At 38.4% G+C, this 21980-nt stretch overlaps 1 protein-coding gene across 1 annotated transcript; it reads left to right on the top strand.

Annotated features, from left to right (window-relative positions):
• Window positions 1-236: 236 nt before the first annotated feature.
• On the top strand, window positions 237-10873 carry LOC110877064 (monooxygenase 1). The gene is made up of 5 exons (XM_022125223.2): window positions 237-521; window positions 3162-3209; window positions 9691-9868; window positions 9942-10170; window positions 10248-10873. Exons 1-5 carry the CDS (start codon window positions 301-303, stop codon window positions 10769-10771), a joined length of 1200 nt encoding a protein of 399 aa, XP_021980915.1. The 5' UTR covers window positions 237-300; the 3' UTR covers window positions 10772-10873.
• Window positions 10874-21980: the final 11107 nt, after the last annotated feature.

The following is a 21980-nucleotide window of genomic DNA, read 5'->3' as shown; positions in this document are numbered from 1 at the left end:
ATAACACCCGTCTACAACTACACCTGATTCCCAAAAAATATATGAAGTATATATAAATTAAAATCATTAAAATTACGTGTGACACGTGACAACCTATACTCAACAAATATTTCTTTAAAAAAATTATAAGAATCATAAATTGTGACCCCGGATGATTTTACGTATCCAAGAAAATAATTTATGGACCTTGTTCTGTACCCATCCGTTTTTAATGTAGCACCTTCCTATATAAATACATTCATAGACATACATCCACTCCCACCCACGGATTGAGTCCCTCTCTCTAAAATAAGTAGAGCAATGGATGATGATGAAGTAGTGATTATCGGGGCGGGGATTTGTGGATTAGCGACGGCCCTTGCTCTTCATAGGAAGGGAATAAAAAGCGTAGTAATGGAGAGATCTGAAAGTCTGAGGAACGTCACTGGAGCAGCAATAGGAATCCAGCCAAATGGGTGGCGAGCTCTTGATCAACTCGGCGTAAGTGAAAACCTCCGCCACACTGCTGTCCGTCTTCGGAGGTACTTGTATCTTTCCCTCTTTTTGCTAATGTTCACAAAGTTTTTTAGTCGGTATCGCTTTGGTTTGTTACACTACCGGTGTGATACTGTCACCTAGTATAACAGTCGACTAGTGTTTTACATTGATCAAAACAAAATAAAATGAATATCGGTACAGGTAGCAATATATGTTGTTCGAACGGTGTTGGTTAGGTTTGTTACGATACCAACACTCTATATAGGTACAGAAGCTCTATTGCAAATCTAACTTTGTTTTTAACGAAGTTTATACCGAAAGGTCAAGAAAAAAATCATATATTTTTGACCTGTTCGATTTTAAACAAACTTATATGGAAACGTAAATAAAAATAAATACGTAGCAATGGTATAGTCTTAATTCTAACATGTTATATTATTCAAATGATGAAAAGAGTAAACATGGTTACTTTATAGAAAAAAAAAATATTAGGATTCCTCTAATGGCATGTGTTTATACTTTGATAACTTGTGCATTACTCTTCACAACATGATTTTGATTTTGAACAAAATTTATATTGAAACATAAATAAAAATAAGCATGTAACAAAGACATATTAAAAAATTTATATAACGTTGTTCTTAAAAGTTATATACGTATAAAAACGTAGCTTTTTTCAAAATTATTTGTAGATAGCACAACATTAATAATAAAGTTTTGAAAAAATTAATTAAAATATATACCCTAACATATCAAGTAACATGGGTGGATTTACATAATGAACTATAGGTTTATAGGAACCACTGAGTTTTGAATTTTTAATAGAGAGTATGCAATGTTCTAAACTCTTTTAACCAGAAGATCTACAACAAAAAAGTGAACCATAAAATTTCTTACTTTATAGACGTTGTAACATGCTTGAAAACCATTTAAAGAATTCATTCAAGAGGAATACATCCTTCATTCTTGCTTATTATATTAAATCTGTCATGTGTTTATAAAACTACGTGACCTCACTCTCATACAATCTGCGTTTTGACTCGATTTTCAACCGCCCTGCACTCCATGAGGACGACCCATGTAACTTGTAGTCACCATACACATCCATATCATTAGTAAGTGGTGACATCATCCATAAATTAAACTTATATAAGTAAACGACCACACATATTCTTCCTACGTATACTGATCCATCCAGTTTTTTTCTCAGATTCAATCATTGGATTCTAGTGTCGAACCTTCCAGAGCCCAACATTAAGTTTCCCGCACCTTCATTCCATTCTCAGTAACATCAAGATTATCACCGTTAGATTGCACTCGTATATATAAAACCAATGTATACATATATTTCAAATTCCATTTATCCACACATATACATCCCAATACGTGTATACATACGTTTCTATGTATACAAATTTACATCCATATACATACATATACACAAGTTTCATCCACCCACGTGTATTTTACATCCAAACACATTGATATATACAAGTTCTAGCCACGTACACATTTAATTTCCATACATACTTGCACGCATACAAGTCCTATCTACTTACAGAGAATTAAAACCCATACCTACATACACATTTCAACCCCATACATGCTCACAAACGAGTTCCACCCTTAACCACTACTCACAAAACCCTTAGGTAGGCTTAAGGTGCATTTCAGAAGCTTAACGGGTCTATAGGGTTCGGGGTCGAAGAAACTAGGGAAAAACGGGGTCCCTTGTCGTCGTCGATGGCCAAGGAGCCCATCGGCAGTGATTCTGGGCGTCGGCCAGATTAAGGCGTCGCTAACGCCATGTTTGGTTGTCAACAATGGCTTTTACTGGCCCGATCATCGGATTTTGTACCTTCGCCATTTGCGATCCCCGTTAAGGTGTCCCATGGTTCTCAAAACATAACTTAGAACTATTCCAAGCCCCTAAACCATTTCAACACTAATTTCCTTACCCCCAACATCCATGTTCTACATATTACTACGCTACTTTCTTAATCATGACCTGTTTGCACTCATCATGTGGGTTCAAGCATAATTAACTACATACGACCCATTGCCACATTCCTTACCTTGACACTGCCGCAAATGATCCATACTTTAGTGACTCCCAATCTTCTTGCGCATTTCAATTCATAAACATAAACATAAATTAAGCTTAGCAATCACTTATCTCGAACTTCCATGTTCGTGCTTGCTTTCTTGCCTTTTCTTGACCCCTTAGTTTTCCATGCTTTCATACATCTTGACATGATCCCCTGTTATTTCATATCTTCACATTCACATCATTATTAGCACGTATGCTTATTCATATCATCAATCATTCCAACTTCTAAGTCACATTGATGTGCATTGGTCAACTACTAACATACGTAAGATATAGGTCCATTACCACATTGTTCATAATTCAAGCAATTCATGTATCACATAATCTCCTTTATCTCACAATCATGTTAAGAAGGCTAACCACATTATTCATACATTGTTGACTTTCCAGAAAATCAACAGTCAAACATATAAACTTTATCTCACAAAATTACTTGTCGTTGCGGCTCGAAAGCAAAGTTTATTGAACTTTAGGGGTTGTTTGATAACTTTATTAAAGTTTAGGGTGTAAAAAGTAAATTGAGTAAACTACAGGAGATGAATGTGAAAATTTACTAAATGATATTTTTTTACAGGTATAGGGAACTAGACATATCTCGAGGGAAGCAAAAAGAAATATCATTGTAAGTTGATATATATATATATATATATATATATATATGATGTGGATGATTACAGAACACTAACTATTGCGAGAACAAAAAGAACAACTCTAAAACACTAAATTTTGGGGTTTAAGTTTCATGTTTTTTTAAATTTTTACGTTTCTTACATTCATATGTGTTATAACTACATAAAAAACCATATTTTTTACCTACACGTAGCTTACATACACGCTGGTAATTTAACCTACACATAACCTACATATGTGTAAGTTATACAAAAAGTGAAAAATTCCATATTTTGTTTTGAATTCTAGTGTAAGAAACAATAAATCTCACATTTGCAACATTTTCATTTAATTTTTAGGTTTTTTGGATTGAAAAATTAGGTGATTCATTGTGTTCTGCGTGTTCTCATAATACTCTGTGTTCTGCATAGAACCTTTCCCTATATATATATATATATATATATATATATATATATATATATATATAACACTAATAAGTGGGGAACTAGGAAACACTTTTAAAAATTTAACTTAACATGTTAAAAATCATTTTTTTAAAATTTTTTTCGACGCTTTTCGTTATAAATACTTGTAGAAGCATTTTTTAATAAATAAATCAAAAACTAAAAATATTAAAAAAAAACAGTTAAAAAATTTTTTTAACTACTTTTTAGAGCTACAGGACGTACAATGTAACGAGTTTCGTAAAATTTTAACTACTTTCACTACTAGAAAACATGGTTTTTGTCATGTAAATTTTTGTTACAAAATGGTAGCAATTTCTTTTTTGTCACCAGTTTGCCATCGAAAATACAGTGACAAAAACACCGTGTCAATTGCCCTAATGCCACCAAATAGCCACCATTTTTATATTTTGCTACCTTATTTTTACCACCACAAAATTGGTCAAAATTATTTGCCACCGCTTCATGTTTGCTACGCTCCGCCTTGTTTGCCACCGAATTATGACGTGTTTTCATACCATTTAGCCACTGATATTGCCGCCATTTAGCCATCCATTTTTGCACGTTTTAATACCATTTAGCCACCGATATTGCCTCCATCTAGCCACCATTTTTTACACAATTTGCGAGTTTTGATACCATTTAGCTACCGATATTGCCACCATTTTTTACACAATTTGCAACCATTTGCTACCGTTTATTTGCTACCATTTATTGATTACTGTAATATTGGTTTGGTTTGGAATATTGGTTTTTAATTCAGATTTTTTTCTCCCTGCTAATTTCATCAAAATTACATATCAATAAAACTACAAAATAATATAAAAAAAGTCTAATAAAATCCAAAAATTATATAAAAATATTGTTTTCAAAAGCATATAATAAACACCAACTAAAACATAAAATAAAAAAAATTATCATAATAAGATAAACATCTAAACATTCAAAACCAAGTGTTTATAGCATATCTTCGAACTGCAGCTATTAACATAGCTTCAATTTGTGACATCATATCAACCATAACATCTTTATCCACCTTATCTTTTTTCTTTTTCAGCCAACAACCCCGCAATAATTCCATTGAACCTTTCTTTTTCTTCATTTTTTTCCTTAACGAGCTCCTTGATAACTAAGTTAAACTTTTCAATCTACAAAACAACCAATGAATAAAATCAAGAAATCAGAATTAACGAAAAGTAATAATGGGTCAAGTTGGTTGCAAAGAAAACAAAAAATTACTCCTTTTGACCCGTTACCCGATCCACTTAACCAGCCCATTTTCCACCACTAGAACTGACGATTAGATTACCGGAAACGAGGCTTGTTAATGACAATGCTCTAAGCTCCAAAAAGATCCCTTATTTACACCTGTCGACAAGAATGTAAAAATCATACGCACCATGTCCGTGAAGTACCAACATCATAGAAAAAAATGTAAAAAATCAAACCGGAACCATAAAACTACAAATAATTTTTTGGAAGGAAAAAGAGGAATTCATTCCATTAAAAAGCAATAGACCACAACAAGATACTGCCAACCCGAGCAGCCCCAAGAAAAAGGTCACACGGCAAGCAATTCAAAAGAAAAACAAAATGCACTGTTTTAAATCAATCACCATTAAAATAACAATGTAGTGAAATTTGTTAACGTAACTTCATTTCCTTTTAGGGAATGTAATCAAAGTTAAAGGATGCTAGTAAAGCAGTCTTGCTAAACAAAATATAACTAACAATATTGAGAGCCACACAGTCACATTCAGAACAGAAAGTAGGTAACATGATGTATAAAAAGTATAATTATAAATATATATAAAGGTAGTTTTAGATTATATAAATAAATAATTAAAAGAAAAGTAAATAATAAACAAGCAAGCAAGCATGAAAAACTACTCATGTGCACCTTTTAGAAATAGAGCTCAAATTGAGTAGAGTTCAAGTTCTCTTATGTTGTATGGGCCAAGCTCGGGCTCTACTCGTTTATGCCCCTATTTCTAAATATTTCTTAAATTGTAACAAATTAAGAAACCAAGATAAGAACATATTGGTTACCTCATCAAAGAGACAAGCCATCGCCTCGTAATTAAATTTTGAACCAAATTTCTACACAAAATAATAAAAAACAGCCAAGTTAAGAAAAAATACCAGTACAATCATTTTAACTTATGTTGGTCAAAATTACCTTTGAAAAATGTTGACTAGCAGCTTCTCCCGCTGTTTGGGGAGGCTTAATGTTAGCCTCTACCTCTCTCTTTCTTTTGATTTTTTGTTTTCACGTCATACCATACAATCAAAGAGGCTAATTAATCATGCATCAATAAAAAAGTCAAAAAGTATTTGTTTACCCGGCCCGCCCACCTATTTTACAATTATCAACTTATTTTCCAAATTTAAATTTCGTAATGTAAAATAAAAGCACGTACATCTTTTTTGCTTGCAGCTAAGGGGTGCAAACGAGCCGAACTACTCGCGAGCTACACGAGCTCGTCTCGAAAAAAAGCTCGAACGAGCAACATTAGAATCATCCAGATCATACTTTTAAGATCTGCAGTAGATGCATAACATTAAACGCAAACTTAAAATAATGTAAGTAAAAAAGGCGTGATGCACTCCGATGCATTTTGATCACAAAAGCCAATGCGCCAGGGACCCACATCACGTATGTGAGTAGTTCGTTATAAAAAAAAAAATTAATTATACATGACAATGTTTAAGGAAATTACATGGAACAGCCAAACAATGTGCCGGCTGCATTAGGAATATAGATCCAGGATCTGATTCATTATAAGCGGTCATGACTTTAGCTGTGCTTTGGCACGTATCATCATTAAATCGAAGTGTACGCCACTGATACCCGAGAATTCTGAAAGAAATGTTCTGTTCACTCCTTGGACGTAACTCTGCATACCATTGTTGAAGCCAAGTCTCAGTTTTGACTCAAAGGCATCACTTTCATCGGTCTCATTATTATCATTCGTACCCATTAATTTCAGCCGATACTCTCTTGGAGACCTGTAATTTATATTATGAACAACATACAAGCAACCTGCAATTTCAATATTTTGAATCAATACATGGAACATGTGATTTTTTAACAATTTGGGGTTTGGTTTCATGACCCGGGACTAGCGATTTTGGGCAAAGGTCAATTACAATTCCGGTTTCAAGACCTGGAGCAACGATTGGAATGAAACCAACTACTTTCCAGCTTTAATTTGGATTCGGTTTGGTAAGGGGGCTGTTGCTATAGATTGAATGAGCCAAACAGCTATCCGCCCATCTTCGCTGACAAACCGTGTATTCGAATTCGGACAATGAAACTGAGTTCTTCGTCTTGGTAGAAAATCTCAAGGATGTTGGTTGAGCGGAGGAGGCAATTAACTTTGAGGGGTTACCTCCTCGTTAGATCAAAACCCTAACTATATTGCAGCGATGTGAAATTAAGAGCGGGCCTTAAAAAATTAACCCGCTTAATTTAAGTTTTCATCTTGCCACCGCTAACACGGTGGCAATTAAAAAAGGCCCTTTTATTTCTAACGTATTTTCGATATTTTTAATTTTGTTTAGTATTTTTTCTACGGATTTATCACCAAAGTTAAACGGTGACAAAATTTCCAACCATTTAGCCACCATATCATAACAAGTACGCTTAATTTCAATTTTGGGGGAAGCGACTTGCTAAATTTGCTACCATTTTTTTCGATAGCAGATTTTAGTGACAATTGCCCAATTTTCTAGTAGTGTTTTTAGAGCTAAGTTTCGGAGTTCTAAATTGGTAGTGCAATGAATTAAGATGTGCCAAAGGACGTACAGTGTAACGAGTTTCGCAAATAAAGGATTGTGACTGTAATTATTGAAGTTAAAGGTTATCCATTGCAATCCGATACAAACATAAAGGACGAAACGTGTAATTTACCCTAAATCTTTTCACCCCGTGCATAGCTTTCTACCAACCCTCCATCAACGTGAAGTACGCGTAGGTGACGTGGTGTTTCAGAAGTAGCCACAACGTCAGCTTACGCCTGAGGATGTGGTGACCACGCTGCCCATCGTAAGAGCAAGGGCGGTCCTTCCTTTATGTGTAACTAGGTGGTCGCTTAAGGCCTCTAAATTTTTGGGCCTCCATTTTTGTAGAAAGAAGGTTATATATAGCATATAGATTATATATATTTTCATTACTATGATAGTAATATTAAAAGTTAATGATCTCACACATCTTATAAATCTACTCCTAACTTCACATCTAGATCCACCATTGGAGTAGAACTATCAACCATTTGAACATGTTATAAATCTACTCCTAACATCAACCATTTGAGAGAGTGAACATCTTTACTATACTGGTTGATATCTTTAGGATATAGACCTTTTGGTTAGGTTGTAGATACCAACTTTGTTTCCGAAAAAAAAACACCTAGCTTATAAATTGGTTAGGAGCTATAGAAATCCCATCACGTCAAATAGAAATGGAAATTAAGAACCCAAAATTTTGAGGAAGGGCCCCGAATTAGTGCTTTGCTTTGGGCCCCTAAAATGCTTAGGCCGGTCCTGCCTAAGAGGATATTCTCAAGATTTTCCATGTATCTTTCTCAGTTTTGCTCAGAGTCATAGAGCCCAATGATATCATCCTCACACTCTTCGGACGTATACGTCTTAACATGTTATCTTCCACCAGACAATTTCTTATATTCCTTCCTCAGTCTCTGATTCTGAGCCATTTACTACTACCACCATATCATCTCCTTCGGTCATTCCCTTGATTTCATCACCTTCCTCGCCGTCACCATGGGTAGGGGATTCGTAGATCCTTTAATGTCATTATTCATTCTAATGCAATGCTGACTGGGCCAGTTGCCTGATCGGCAATTTACCATAAGATTTTGTGTCATCCTTGGACCCAACTATAATTATTTGGAGTTTAAGAAACAACATACATTTTCACGATCGATTACCAACGCGGAATATAGTGCTCTTGCTCACATTCCAGTCGAGATGGATTACATATGTATTTTCATGAGTTGCATGTTCCCATCACTAGTCCACTTACTTTGTGGTGGCAGTTAATCTTGTGTTTCATCAACACACATAACACACTGAGAATGACTTGCATTGCATATGATACTTGGTTATGAATCAGAGCTTCAGCAGTGGCGGATCTAAGAACTTTTTTTCACTGGGTTCCTTTAAATAGATTCTCATTAATTCTCACTATTTTTTTTCCAAATCATACAAGGTTCTCACTGTTTTTTTCCAAACCGAATGGGTTCCTGGGAACCCACAAAAGTGGCCTAGAACCGTCACTGAGTTTCAACATTCGCTATGTGCCCAGTTTAGGTCAACTGGCTGATTTATCGACCTAAGGGTTGTTACTAGTTTTATTTCAATTGAGAGGGTATATTAGAGATCGTGTTACCTGTTTAATGTTGACTATTTAGTTATAAGTCTTTCTTTGAACGAGAATTTGTTATTCCTACTTTACTTTACACCAAATAAATCTAAATTACTTACTTATATTTATTATATTTATTATGTGAAATAAGTACAAATTTGCTTTGTATTTCTATCTTTAAGCTTTCACTTAAATATAATTACATAATGTAAGGACATCCTTTTCTTTATTTAACTCCCGTATTTAGTTCATTTATCCTCTTTGAATGAAAATGGCTACTTGTCATCTCTGCTATTTTACTTATAACCTAAGATACAAGCACCTTACTCCATTTTTTATAACATCTAGCAATTAAATGCTTTTAATTTTCTTGAGACAGATATATCCAATGGGAATGTAGAAAAAAGTTCCTTAAACATATATAAAAGTGATGAAATTCTAAAATTTAATTTATCAATTTTTACGTATTCATAAAATCTAGTCATTTTATATAGATCATGAATAAGAAACAATTGGATTTATAAACATGAATAAAAAGTAGATTTAAAAATATAAATACCAAAAGAAAATTAGTGGCAGTTATTTTATAAGAAGGAAGCATATTAACATGTTAGAGACTGATTCTTTTATTTTTCTTCGTTGAGGAACCCAATGGATGGTGAAACACGTTGGTTAAGAAGAAAGGATCTTATAGACACTCTTTATGCTGAGCTTCCTCCTGGTACTGTAAAATTTGGCTGCCAACTTGAATCAATAAAACTTGACTCTCATTCTAGCAAACCAGTTCTTCGGTTCATTGATGGAAGCTCCATCATAGCTAAGGTATCAACTTGATTGAGTACAATAGTACAGTGCATGATTCCAATAGAATAATGATACTTATTGTTGCTTGTAGGCATTAATTGGTTGTGATGGTGGCAAGTCAATAGTTGCGGAATTCCTTGGCCTCAAGCGTACAAAGATATTTCCTTTATGCGCGATTAGAGGTTTAACATACTACCCAAGTGGCCATTCACATGACTATGAATTTGCTAAGATCAACAAAGACAACATTAGTGTGGGAAGAGTTCCAATTGATGATAACTTGGTTTACTGGTTTTGTTTGTTTCCCTACATCCCTAAAGGTTGTTTATCATCATGTTTGTGTAGATATTGCTTTATTAGTTACACAACTTATTCCTTTTTAAAATTTGATGAACAGATGGAAAAGTTTGGGAAGATCCTGAGGTAATACGACAATTGACCCTAGAGCTTCTAAGCAATCATCCCCAAGAGATTCAACAAATGGTTGTGAACGCAGACATGAAGTCATTATCTATTACACATTTGAGATATCGTGCACCATGGGACTTGTTAACTAGCTCATTTTGTAAAGGAACGGTGATGGTTTCTGGTGACGCTATGCATATCATGGGCCCGTTTTTAGCGCAAGGTGGTGCAGCAGGGATAGAAGATGCAGTTGTTTTGGCTAGAACAATAGCTCAACTAGATTTGAATAGTGTTGAAAGTGGGAGTATGATAATGGTACGCAATCTTGAGGAAGCGTTTAATCAATTTGTGAAACAACGAAGGATGAGGGTGGTACGATTATCATTGCAGTCTTACATCATTGGTATGCTATCGGGTGCTCCATCACTTCTAAAGAAGATTATGTGCATTATGTTACTAGTTGTTCTCTTTCCCAATCCGTATAATCATGTTGATTATGATTGTGGTGACCTTTGATATGTTCGAAGATCTTTAGACTTGTTTCTTTGATGTATTACTACATGTTTTTAGACATGTTTATATCCAATGACAATATGATTAATAATTGAAATTCAAGAATTATCATTCTCACCTAACATTATGAAATCATAAAACTCAAAAAAGGTAAGTGGCTTGTTCTAAAGAATGAAGATGAACAAAAAGCTTGAAGCTTAATACAATACTTGAACTTGAATTCAAATTTAGGTGGAAGGGGGTGCCAAACACCAATTAGGAAGCCGCCTTAAATATACCCAAGAAAGAATGAGGTGTGTTTGACTAAGAAGTCATTAAGACCGTGACTTTTAAATGCCTGGTTTGGGATAGTTGGGTAGCATTAGTAAGACTAGGTGGAGATCCAGTGTGTCTTATCAAACATTTATTAGACGTGCCCTTTAGAAAAAAAAGGATAAAACAAAATATCCAATACTGAGAGTGAGCGAGTTTACTAGTAGGATCCTATGCCTAGGTAGTTGATTTCCTACCTCTGATTTTGACTCACTTTAGTTCGTCTTAGTATTCGTGCTAGTTATTTGTTAAAATTGTTACATTCTCAGTTTATCCATGTTTTGTAATACACGATCATCTAGTAGAAACCGGAACTATGAACTTGGTAACCAATAAACATGTTTCCTATGGACATGGTTACTGTTATGGGTGGAATTTTGAACATATATCCTGATAATATATCCTGACTTTATGTTTCTAATCTGCGACCAGGATACCGGACCAGGACATTGGTAACATCCTTCAGAAGTATCTTTCTCGTTACTAATGGTTTGTTTGTATACTTCAGTTGTAAGGGACCAACGTTAACAAGGACTAGGTCTACCCGAAGACTCGCTCAAAGTGGTTGAAAGGTGAACGTTGATAGCGGATGAAGAGGTCTACAACGGTCACAAGGGGATATTCTCTGTATCCCGGACTTGTAGGATATTCAGTTAGAATTTAAAAACTATATAAGGGGATGCCAGATCATTATAGAAACACATGTAATCTCGTACACACACTGATTACTTGCTATATTCACAATCATTCACTCACATCTCTCAATTATTGTAACACTTAGAGCTGATCTGTGTATTATCCTGAAGCTATATCCTGATATTTCAATCAATAAGAAGAACAAAGGCAGCTGGCAGTTGTCAGCTCCCGAGGTTTTGTGCTGGTGATTTAGATAGATCAAGGGCTTTCCTCGTACATCCCGCATCAATCTTTACTTTTATTTTTCATTACTTGATACTTGATAACTGTTTGATATCTTGAAACTATAATCTGAAACTGTTTTCTTTATTAATCAACTTAATATATTTTAGCAAATCTCTATAGCACACTACCTCACAAATTAAATTTGATCACTTAATTGCTTCGCTAATTTTTTACCAAAACAATTTGGCGCCCACCGTGGGGCCAGTGGTGCTATTTTTATTCAAAACTTTGTTAAAATCATTAATCGGTTTTTTGTTCTCAAAACTTTTTACAAAACTATTTTCAATGGCCTCTCAATCAAATTTGAGCTCTTCTTTGATGCCTTCTTCAACCTCTGCTGCGACTGGTTCATTGCCTCCTCCATCTCCACAAGTTCAAGCTTCCTAAAGGAGAAATGAAGGCCAAACACCTCGAGACGCTTCTACTGCTCAGAATAATGTAGCCACAACCACCGGCGGTGGTGACCAAAAAGCCACATGCAAAGCCACCAACAACTGCACTGGTGGTGGTAACGATAAAGCTACATGTGGCAGATTTTTAAACCCAAAGGTGGGTAGTGGGTACAACCCTCACATGCACATAACACCAACAAATCATCATGTCCAAAATAATGTAGCCACGTCAAAGCCACTGGAGGTGGTGGTGATGACCATAAAGCCACCGCTAACGGTAGAAAGACCGTCAAAACACAGTGCCACGTTGGTAACGACTTATAAAGCTAAAATAAAGTATCCACGTCAACAATGACAACGCACCCGATGACAATGACCGTCGTAAACACTATAGAGAGAGAAAGAAGATAATAGAGAGAAATGAGAATTTGAAAATGTTAAGAGAGAGAAGATAAGTTGGTTTTTAAACCCAACTCTTTACACCTGTCACTTGCTTAAAAACTTACAACACTGAGAGTCCAGGATCCGGCGGGTTTAGATGGAAGTTTGGCTCAGATAGAACTAATTCGGTAGAATATTATTACTAAGAACGGAGTAGAAGCAGAATAGTTAGCCATAAGTTGAATGCTTCATTCATACCGAAAGAGTTTACATCTTTTACAGGCTGGCGAAATCTCTAGGAACCAAAACCTCCACTCAGCTCTCACTCACAACTACTATATATAGGCGATCGCCTCTGTGCGAATGAGACTGGGACGAATGGCTTTGAGCGAATGAACTAATGTCCATTCGTGCGAGTGGCATGTATCCCTTCACGCGAAGGGCTCCTTCGTGCGAAGGGACATTTTACAATACAAAACCGAACTTTCCACTATCATCTATACAATATTCAACACACGCTCTATCTATCCTATTCGCACAGAGTGACGGACACACGGAATATGCACTAACAATTTCCCCCTTGTACGCCATTGTCGAAGCTTGATCTTTGAAACGAATCTTCAGGTCTTTGTATGCACAGTTCCAGACCTCCTTTGATTTGCTACACCATAATTTTCACGAATAATCACCAACTTGAAACTAATTGATTCAGCATCTCTGTTTCGGCTTTAACCACATTCACGTTCGGTTTTTTATTTACCACTTCAGCTCCATCTCTAAATATTCAAAAACCCAACCAGCAATTGATAGAAACTTCGAATCACCACACTGGTAAACTTCAAGTCTATGAATACCCACGAAAATCTGAAATCCCGTTTTCCGTAATCATCTTTAAGCACACTCCTGAATGATTGATCAGTGTAAACTGTAATCTCCATAATCAGCAAATCTTCATCGGATAACAAATCATCTGGTAACACATTCAGATCTCAGAAACATTCTTCCATGATCAGATTCACATTCTTCCTCTTCAGTCACGATAGCAGATGTATAGTCTTCTCCGTTAGTTCCGGCAGCAACTTAATCAACAAACATCGTCATTCCCCGGCGGTTAGTCCGAAAAACAATTCCTCTGCTCGAAGATTAACCATTCTGACACTTTAGACTACCACACAACTGTGACATCTTTTAAGTATCGACAATATTAACGCATCTCCTGACGCTAATCCTGCTGACCGGCTTGATGAAGACCCGGGACTCAAACCCTAAGACATCAATCTAGTCACAATCTAAAGAATCTAAACTTCCTATGATCACAAACTAACGAATCCAAATCTTATGCATCCCCGGACAATTTGAAGTCGGAACCACCTGAATGCTGTTGCATGTCACGAATTTCAAAAATGCCGGAATTTCAATATATTCTATGAAATTTTTATTCCCCCTCATTTTTGCAAATCCTGACTTTTCTAATCTCATCACTGAATTTCCCCCTCAAAATAGGAAATTCAGTCCTCTCTTATATCTGAAAAAACTCAACTATGCGGAAAATTTGTCACTGTGGTCCACAAAAGTGTGTTTTTCATCATTGCGGATTTTTTGATTTGGCCCATTAATAGTCAGATAACCCAGATGATAAACATTTTGCATAGGTATCATGACTACCCCTCTAACTTCAACATTCTGTGATCGCATCATCATATCTGTTCTCTGAAGCTCCCGACGGTGTCCCCGAACAATCTGTATTTGTCGGTAAAATTTCGAAAAAATTTCAACCACCAAAATTTTTTTAGGCAATTGGTTCATTCGTGCGAATGAGATGATTTTAGAATGAGTGACCTTTTGAGCGACTGAACATATCCCTTCGTGCGAATGGGATGCCTTTCGTGCAAATGGGGTGTCTTTCGCCCTAATGGTTCCATTGTTCAAACACTTCTTGTCACACCCCCAAAATCCACGCGCGGAGTATCACCGCTTGGAGGCGTGACATGACCAGGATCAAGCCACCAATCATATTGAACATTGTAAGTAATAAATAAAATTCCATTCAACAATACGAAAGGTGTTCAAAACCAACATAGTTAAGTGTTTAGCGGAAGCATAAATGTGAAAACCCAAACATAAGTATTAAGTTCGAAAATGTTATAATGTTTTAACATGGCCTCCACTGTCCATGTCCCACAACGACTACGCCTCCCAGTGCAAGCTCGATGAGTACTTAACGTCCTACAAGGCATGTAACAGAGAGTCAACAACAAAGTTGAGCGAGTTCACAGTTGTTTGTTCAGTTAATGAGTTCGTTTCAGAAATTGTAAGTTCATTTCATAATAATGCGTTACCAAGTATCTTTGTTTCCAAACCTTTACAATAATAAGTGGGGGCGTCCCATGTCGTATGTACTAGACTAGATGTATCCATAGGTGTCCTTCCCAATCCGAGGACAATGGTAAGTATGAGTTTACGTAGGTTTTACGTAAGTGCCCTTCCCTAACCGAGGACAGTACGTAGCGAGTACGTAGGTTTAGCGCTGCTGTCCTTCCCAAACCGAGGACAATAGTATGTAGGTTTTACGTAGGTTCTAACACTGGTGTCCTTCCCAAACTGAGGACAATAGTACGTAGGTTTTATGTAGGTTCTAGCACTGGCGTCCTTCCCAAACCGAGGACGGTGTTAAGTAGTCTAGTAGTGATGAAAGTACGGGTAGTCATACGATCCCATTCCCAACCCACCGGGAATCCCATGCCTTGGAAAGGGTGTGAACTCACCTTGGTTTGCTCGGTATGCTAAAGTATGTGCTCACAAATAATCAGTCAAGGCCTAAAGTACGCACGTGTACATAATCAGTTTACATTCACGAAGTTCACGTATAAATACAATCACAATGGGCATTGAATCAGTGATCACCAAATAACACAAAGCACATATTCAATCTCATGCAAGTCATGCTTAACATTTAACAATAGTTAGCTAACCTAGTTAACTCTTAACAGAAATAAACTTAGTTACTGTGCAGTTTACCCACTCGACGAAACATACTCGTTTCGTCGTGAACCCCTTCGACGAAACCCATCCCTTTCGTCGTGCATGTTCTCAGCGAAACACCCTTGTTTCATCATGACTGTCCTCCGGCAAAACACTTCCGTTTCGTCATCATCATCGCCAATTATGTCAGTTACGTCATGCCAACAGTTACACACAGAAAACCCTAATCATCTTGAACAGCCGTTACTCAATGATCACCCACAATCACACAGCAAACTTACAATCATTCAGAAATCATTGATACCATTTATCATACCAAATCATCATGGCACATAATATCTAGCATGTATCCTAATTCACCAAACAACCTTATACAATCTGGATTTCAACCCGTATGCATTTCCATGATAAGATTTATTTAACACAATACAATATAGACAGAATCATGAGCAGTGAATGTAACCAATTAATCATAAACGACAGAGTTATCAAACTTTCATAAGATCCATATCACATACAATCATTGGATTATCGGCACAACGATTCTAGACTCAATAATGTTTATGAAAACCCTAATCTTACACACAAAATCATCACATAATTATTTACATCAAATCATAGAGTTTTACACTAACCGAGATAGAAGGAATGATGGTTTGATCGCTAAAGAGGGCTTGGTAGACACAAAGCTGTCGTCACACAGAAAAGGGGACTCTAGGATTTCTGATTGCTAAAAGTGTGATGAATGAAACCGTATCACACAATAAATAGTCACGTAATGTACTGGGCCCTTAATGGGCTTCGATGAAACGTTGGGCCGGCGAAACACCCTGTTTAGTCGGAATGCTTGTGACGAAACAAACTCTGTTTCGTCGGTATGAGTTATGGCGAAACACTTATGTTTCGTCGGACATGTTCAAGGTTTAAGTAATTAAGTTTTTCAAACAGAATACATGATAAACACCTTGATGACATAAACAGATAACATATCAAACAACCATCTCAACATATAATCCAGTGTATATAATTACAAGGCAAACAAGCAACGACTAAACAGTTATCGTGTAATTAATGCGAATATGGAATCTTGGAAACTCGAGTTGTCACATTATCCCCAACTTGAAAGAAATTTCGTCCCGAAATTTAGCATGCGGTTACTGAGGAAGCTAGTTAGTTGTGCAGTTTACTGGTTTTCCTGGGGTGTCACATCATCCCCCCGTTGATTTGGAATTTCGTCCCGAAATTCTGTAGTAGCTTCAGCCTCAGTAGTAGTTGCATTGTTCTCGAACACCTGGGGATACCTGAGTTTCATTTGATCTTCTCGTTCCCAGGTGACCTCTGGGCCACGACGGGAGTTCCAATGAACTCGAACAAGAGGTATTCTGGTGTGCTTGAGGACCTTAACATCCCGGTCCGTGATTTCAACTGGTTCCTCGAAGAATCGCAACTGCTCGTCGATGGTGAGCTCCTTCAAAGGAACTATGAGGGTCTCATCTGACAGACACTTCTTCAGATTTGACACGTGAAAAACGTTGTGAACTCCACCAAGTTCTGCTGGTAGGTCCAGTTTGTAGGCCACTTTGCCTATTTTCTCAATGATTTCGAACGGTCCAACGTAGTGTGGGTTAAGTTTACCTCGTTTGCCAAAACGAACTACACCTTTACACGGTGAGACTTTGAGTAGCACTCGATCCCCAACCTGGAACTCGATTGGTTTCCTACGCTTATCAGCGTAGCTTTTCAGTCGGTCACGAGCTGCCACCATTCGTTGTCGTATCTGCGCAATTCTTTCCGTTGCGTCTACTACAAGTTCTGGACCCGTGATCTGACTATCACCCACCTCTGCCCAACAAAGAGGTGATCGACATTTACGCCCGTACAATGCCTTAAATGGAGCGGCTTGAATGCTGGTGTGGTAACTGTTATTATACGAAAACTCCACCAAAGGGAGATGCTTTTCCCAGCTGTTGCCGAAGTCAATTACACATCCACGGAGCATGTCTTCTAGCATTTGAATAGTGCGCTCAGACTGCCCATCCGTCTGAGGGTGATAAGCTGTGCTCATGTCTAATCGAGAGCCAAAAGATTTGTGTATTGCTTACCAAAGTTCTGAAGTGAAACGTGCATCACGATCGGAAATAATGGAGGTTGGCACCCCGTGCCTCGAAACCACTTCCTTTAGGTAAATATCTGCTAAGGTAGAGAACTTGTCTGTTTCCTTGATGGCCAGGAAGTGTGCAAACTTTGTGAGTCGATCCACGATCACCCAAATAGTATCATTCCCACGTTGCGATCTAGGCAGGCCAGTAACAAAATCCATGGAAATTTCCTCCCATTTCCATTGTGGTATCTTGGGTTGCTGGAGTAGGCCCGATGGTTTCTGGTATTCGGTCTTGACTCTCGCACAAGTCAAACATTTACTGACGTAAGTTGCTATGTGGGCTTTCATGCTAGGCCACCAATACATAGTTCTGAGATCATGGTACATCTTATCAAAACCTGGATGTACTGAGTAGCGAGACTTATGTGCTTCATCCATCACCAGCTCGCGTAAGTTTCCATAATGTGGGACCCAAATGCGTCCTGTTACATAGTAGGCGCCGTCTTCCTTTTGTTCTAACCGTTGCCTTGAGCCGCGTAAGGCTTCAGCCTTGTCGTTTTCTGGTTTCAATGCTTCTACCTGAGCATCTCGTATCTGTGCCGGAAGACTAGACTGAATAGTGAGTTGCAATGCTCGTACACGCCTAGGTGTAGTATCCTTTCGACTGAGGGCGTCAGCCACCACATTGGCTTTACCCGGATGGTACTTAATTGCGCATTCGTAGTCGTTTAATAGCTCGATCCATCGACGTTGACGCATGTTTAATTCCTTCTGTTTGAAGATATGCTCGAGACTCCTGTGATCGGTGTAGATGGTGCACTTGGTACCGTACAAGTAATGTCTCCATATCTTGAGCGCGAAAATAACAGCTCCCAGCTCCAAATCGTGTGTAGTATAATTCCTTTCGTGAATCTTAAGTTGGCGCGAGGCGTAAGCAATGACTTTATCCCGTTGCATCAATACACAACCAAGACCCTGAATTGATGCGTCACAATAAACCACGAAGTCGTCCGTGCCCTCTGGCAATGAAAGAATAAGTGCACTGCAAAGTCTATCCTTTAAGTGCTGAAATGCTGATTCCTGTGTATCACCCCAACGATAAGTGATGCCCTTCTGTGTCGGTAGAGTAAGCGGCTGCGCAATCTTCGAGAAGTCTTTGATGAACCTCCTATAGTAACCCGCCAAACCCAAGAATTGGTGTATTTCCGTTGGTGTGTGAGGTGCAGGCCAGTTCTTGATCGAGTCTACCTTGGATGGATCAACATGAATCCCATCCTTGTTTACCACGTGGCCTAGAAAGTGGACTTCACGAAGCCAGAAGTCGCATTTTGAAAACTTGGCGTACAGCTGTTCTGTTCGAAGGAGTTCCAAATTAAGTCGTAAATGCTGCTCGTGTTCCTCCTGACTCTTAGAATAGATCAGGATGTCGTCAATGAATACAATAACAAACTTAGCCAAGTAAGGCTTGCACACTCTGTTCATATGATCCATGAAAACTGCAGCCGCGTTTGTCAGGCCGAATGGCATGACCAGAAACTCGTAGTGGCCGTAGCGAGTTCTGAATGCTGTTTTGGAGACGTCCTCGTCCCGGACTCTCCGTTGATGGTAGCCTGACCTCAGATCAATCTTTGAGTAGTAGCTCGACCCTTGTAACTGGTCGAATAAGTCATCGATGCATGGAAGAGGATAGCAATTCTTCACGGTCACCTTGTTGAGTTCGCGGTAATCTATGCACATCCTAAAGGTACCGTCTTTCTTCTTCACAAACAACACTGGGCTCCCCATGGCGAAGAGATAGGACGAATAAAACCTTTATCCAACAGTTCTTGCAATTGTTTGGACAGTTCTTCCAGTTCGGTTGGAGCTAAGCGATAAGGTGCTCGAGCTATGGGCGCTGCTCTGGGAGCTAGCTCGATTTGGAATTCGACCTGGCGATGAGGCGGTAGACCAGGTAAATCTTCAGGAAATACTTGAGGAAAGTCGCGTACTACTGGAATATCCTCTATTCTCTTCTATTTCGTTGATGCGTCAGTAACAAGTGCTAAAATAGCGGTGTGGCCCTTGCGCAAACACTTCTGGGCCTTAAGAAAAGAGATGATGCCCACCACGGCACCACTCTTGTCGCCCTAAACTTCGAGAGGTTCTTTACTAGAACGGGGAATACGAACAACCTTTTCCTTGCATAGGATCTCTGCTAGCAGTTGGGATAACCAATCCATCCCAATGACGATGTCGAAACTACCAAGAGCTATAGGTATGAGGTCGATCGAGAAAGTCTGACCAGCGAGGATAAGATTACAACCGTGAACTATGTGTGTGGCCTCTAGACTTTTACCATTAGCTAACTCTACGACATGCTTGGTGTTCAAAAGTGTTGGGGTACGCTTAAGCATTTGACTAACTTTTAGAGACACATAACTGGTATCGGCACCCGAATCAAATAAAACAGTAACATAAAAGTCATCGAGAAGAAACTTACCCATCACCATACTAGGATCATTCCTTGCTTCACCCTGACCAAGCACGAACACACGACCCCTAGCACCGTTGTTGTCATTGTTTCCCCCATTGTTGTTTCCATTATTGTTCCCGTTACCTTGGTTGTTGTTCTGATTCTGATTCTGGTTTAACTGGAGGCAATGTCTCTTGAAGTGACCTTCAGCGCCACACTGAAAACATCCTTTGTTGCCCTGTTGTCGTTGCTGATTCTGCGGCGCTTACTGTTGCTGCTGGCGATTCTGATTTGCAGGCCGTGAGCTCCTGCAATCCTTAGCCTCATGACCCATCTTGAGACACCTCTGACAACGACCCTTGTTGCACTGTCCACTGTGGTGTCTGTTGCATCTGTTGCACTTTGGGTGATTTCCCCGATATCCACCCTGTCCCTGACTACCAGAAGATTGCTGACCAGGACTCTGGTAGTCATCAGTCTTTCGTTGCTGTGCCTGAGACTGAACTGTAGTCGAACCCTTGCTGGAATCTCCATCCCATTTTCGCTTGTTGTAACCGGGGATAGCAGAATTGGTAGTAGCGGTAGCAGCACTGATACGTTTAGGCAGCTTGTTCTGTTCCACTGCCTGGTCTGTGAGACGATGAGCAAGACGAGTAACATCCTGGATGGTAGCAAGGTTAGCAGAGGTCACATGGCTTTGAATTTCTGGTACTAAGCCTTTGAGGTACAACTCAATGCGCTTGATTGGAGGATCCACCATAGTTGGACACAAGATGGCTAGCTCGTTTGACCTTTTCGTATACGCCTCTATCTCTGACCCTGTCATCTTCAGGTTAAAGAACTCCACTTCTAACTTGTGGATGTCATCACGAGTGCAGTATTCCCGCTTGATCAATTCTTTGAAGTCGTTCCATGGGGTGGCATTAGCAGCCGCCAGCCCCAGCATCTGAACTTGCGCATTCCACCAAGTCAGCGCAATGCCTTCGAGAGTACCAGTGGCATACTTCACCCTGCAAGCCTCAGGGCATTCACACATCTCGATGTCACACCCTGGCTTTGCGGAAGCGTGGGTTTATTTGGTGTGACTTCTTCATACCATAGCTTAATCACAACAAAGTTATATGAAAGTAAAACCATGATGATCATCCATTGATTTAAGTTTTAAAATAAAAAAAATACGACAACATTGTTTTAAGAGTTGACACATGCAACGGGATTACAACACAACATGATAAAAACATTGTTCATAAGACACAACCATAAAACATGAAAGAAACACAGTTTAAGACTTGTGACTCATCCAGGCAAAAGTCACAACCCCTAAACTTGGATGACATCACTTCTTCTACGCAGCATGAAGACATAGCATACCTCGCCAGATCCCTAATTCCCTGAAATACATGTAATTTGAGAAATCAACAAAAGTTGAGCGAGTTCATGTAGAAGTATGTAAAAACCTTTGTAATATGTTTGTATGTATGAAAATCCCTGGTATGTAGCAAATAAGGAAAAAGAGATCACCATTGAGTTGCAAAGCCAATGATATGTGTGAAGTGCTGTAGGAAGACTCAAACCTAGCAGATTTTTGCGTCGGGCTCAAAGTCACCCCAAGGTCCGTACAGTGGGCCTGGAGTTGGGCTCGCTACACCCAGATAGATCTACCGCTACTGA

This window comes from Helianthus annuus, chromosome 9 (genome assembly GCF_002127325.2).
Source record: "Helianthus annuus cultivar XRQ/B chromosome 9, HanXRQr2.0-SUNRISE, whole genome shotgun sequence".
In the NCBI taxonomy this organism is placed as follows: Eukaryota; Viridiplantae; Streptophyta; class Magnoliopsida; order Asterales; family Asteraceae; genus Helianthus; species Helianthus annuus.
Note: the sequence above shows the minus strand (reverse complement) of the source record. Positions and strands in the feature narration are given on the sequence as shown.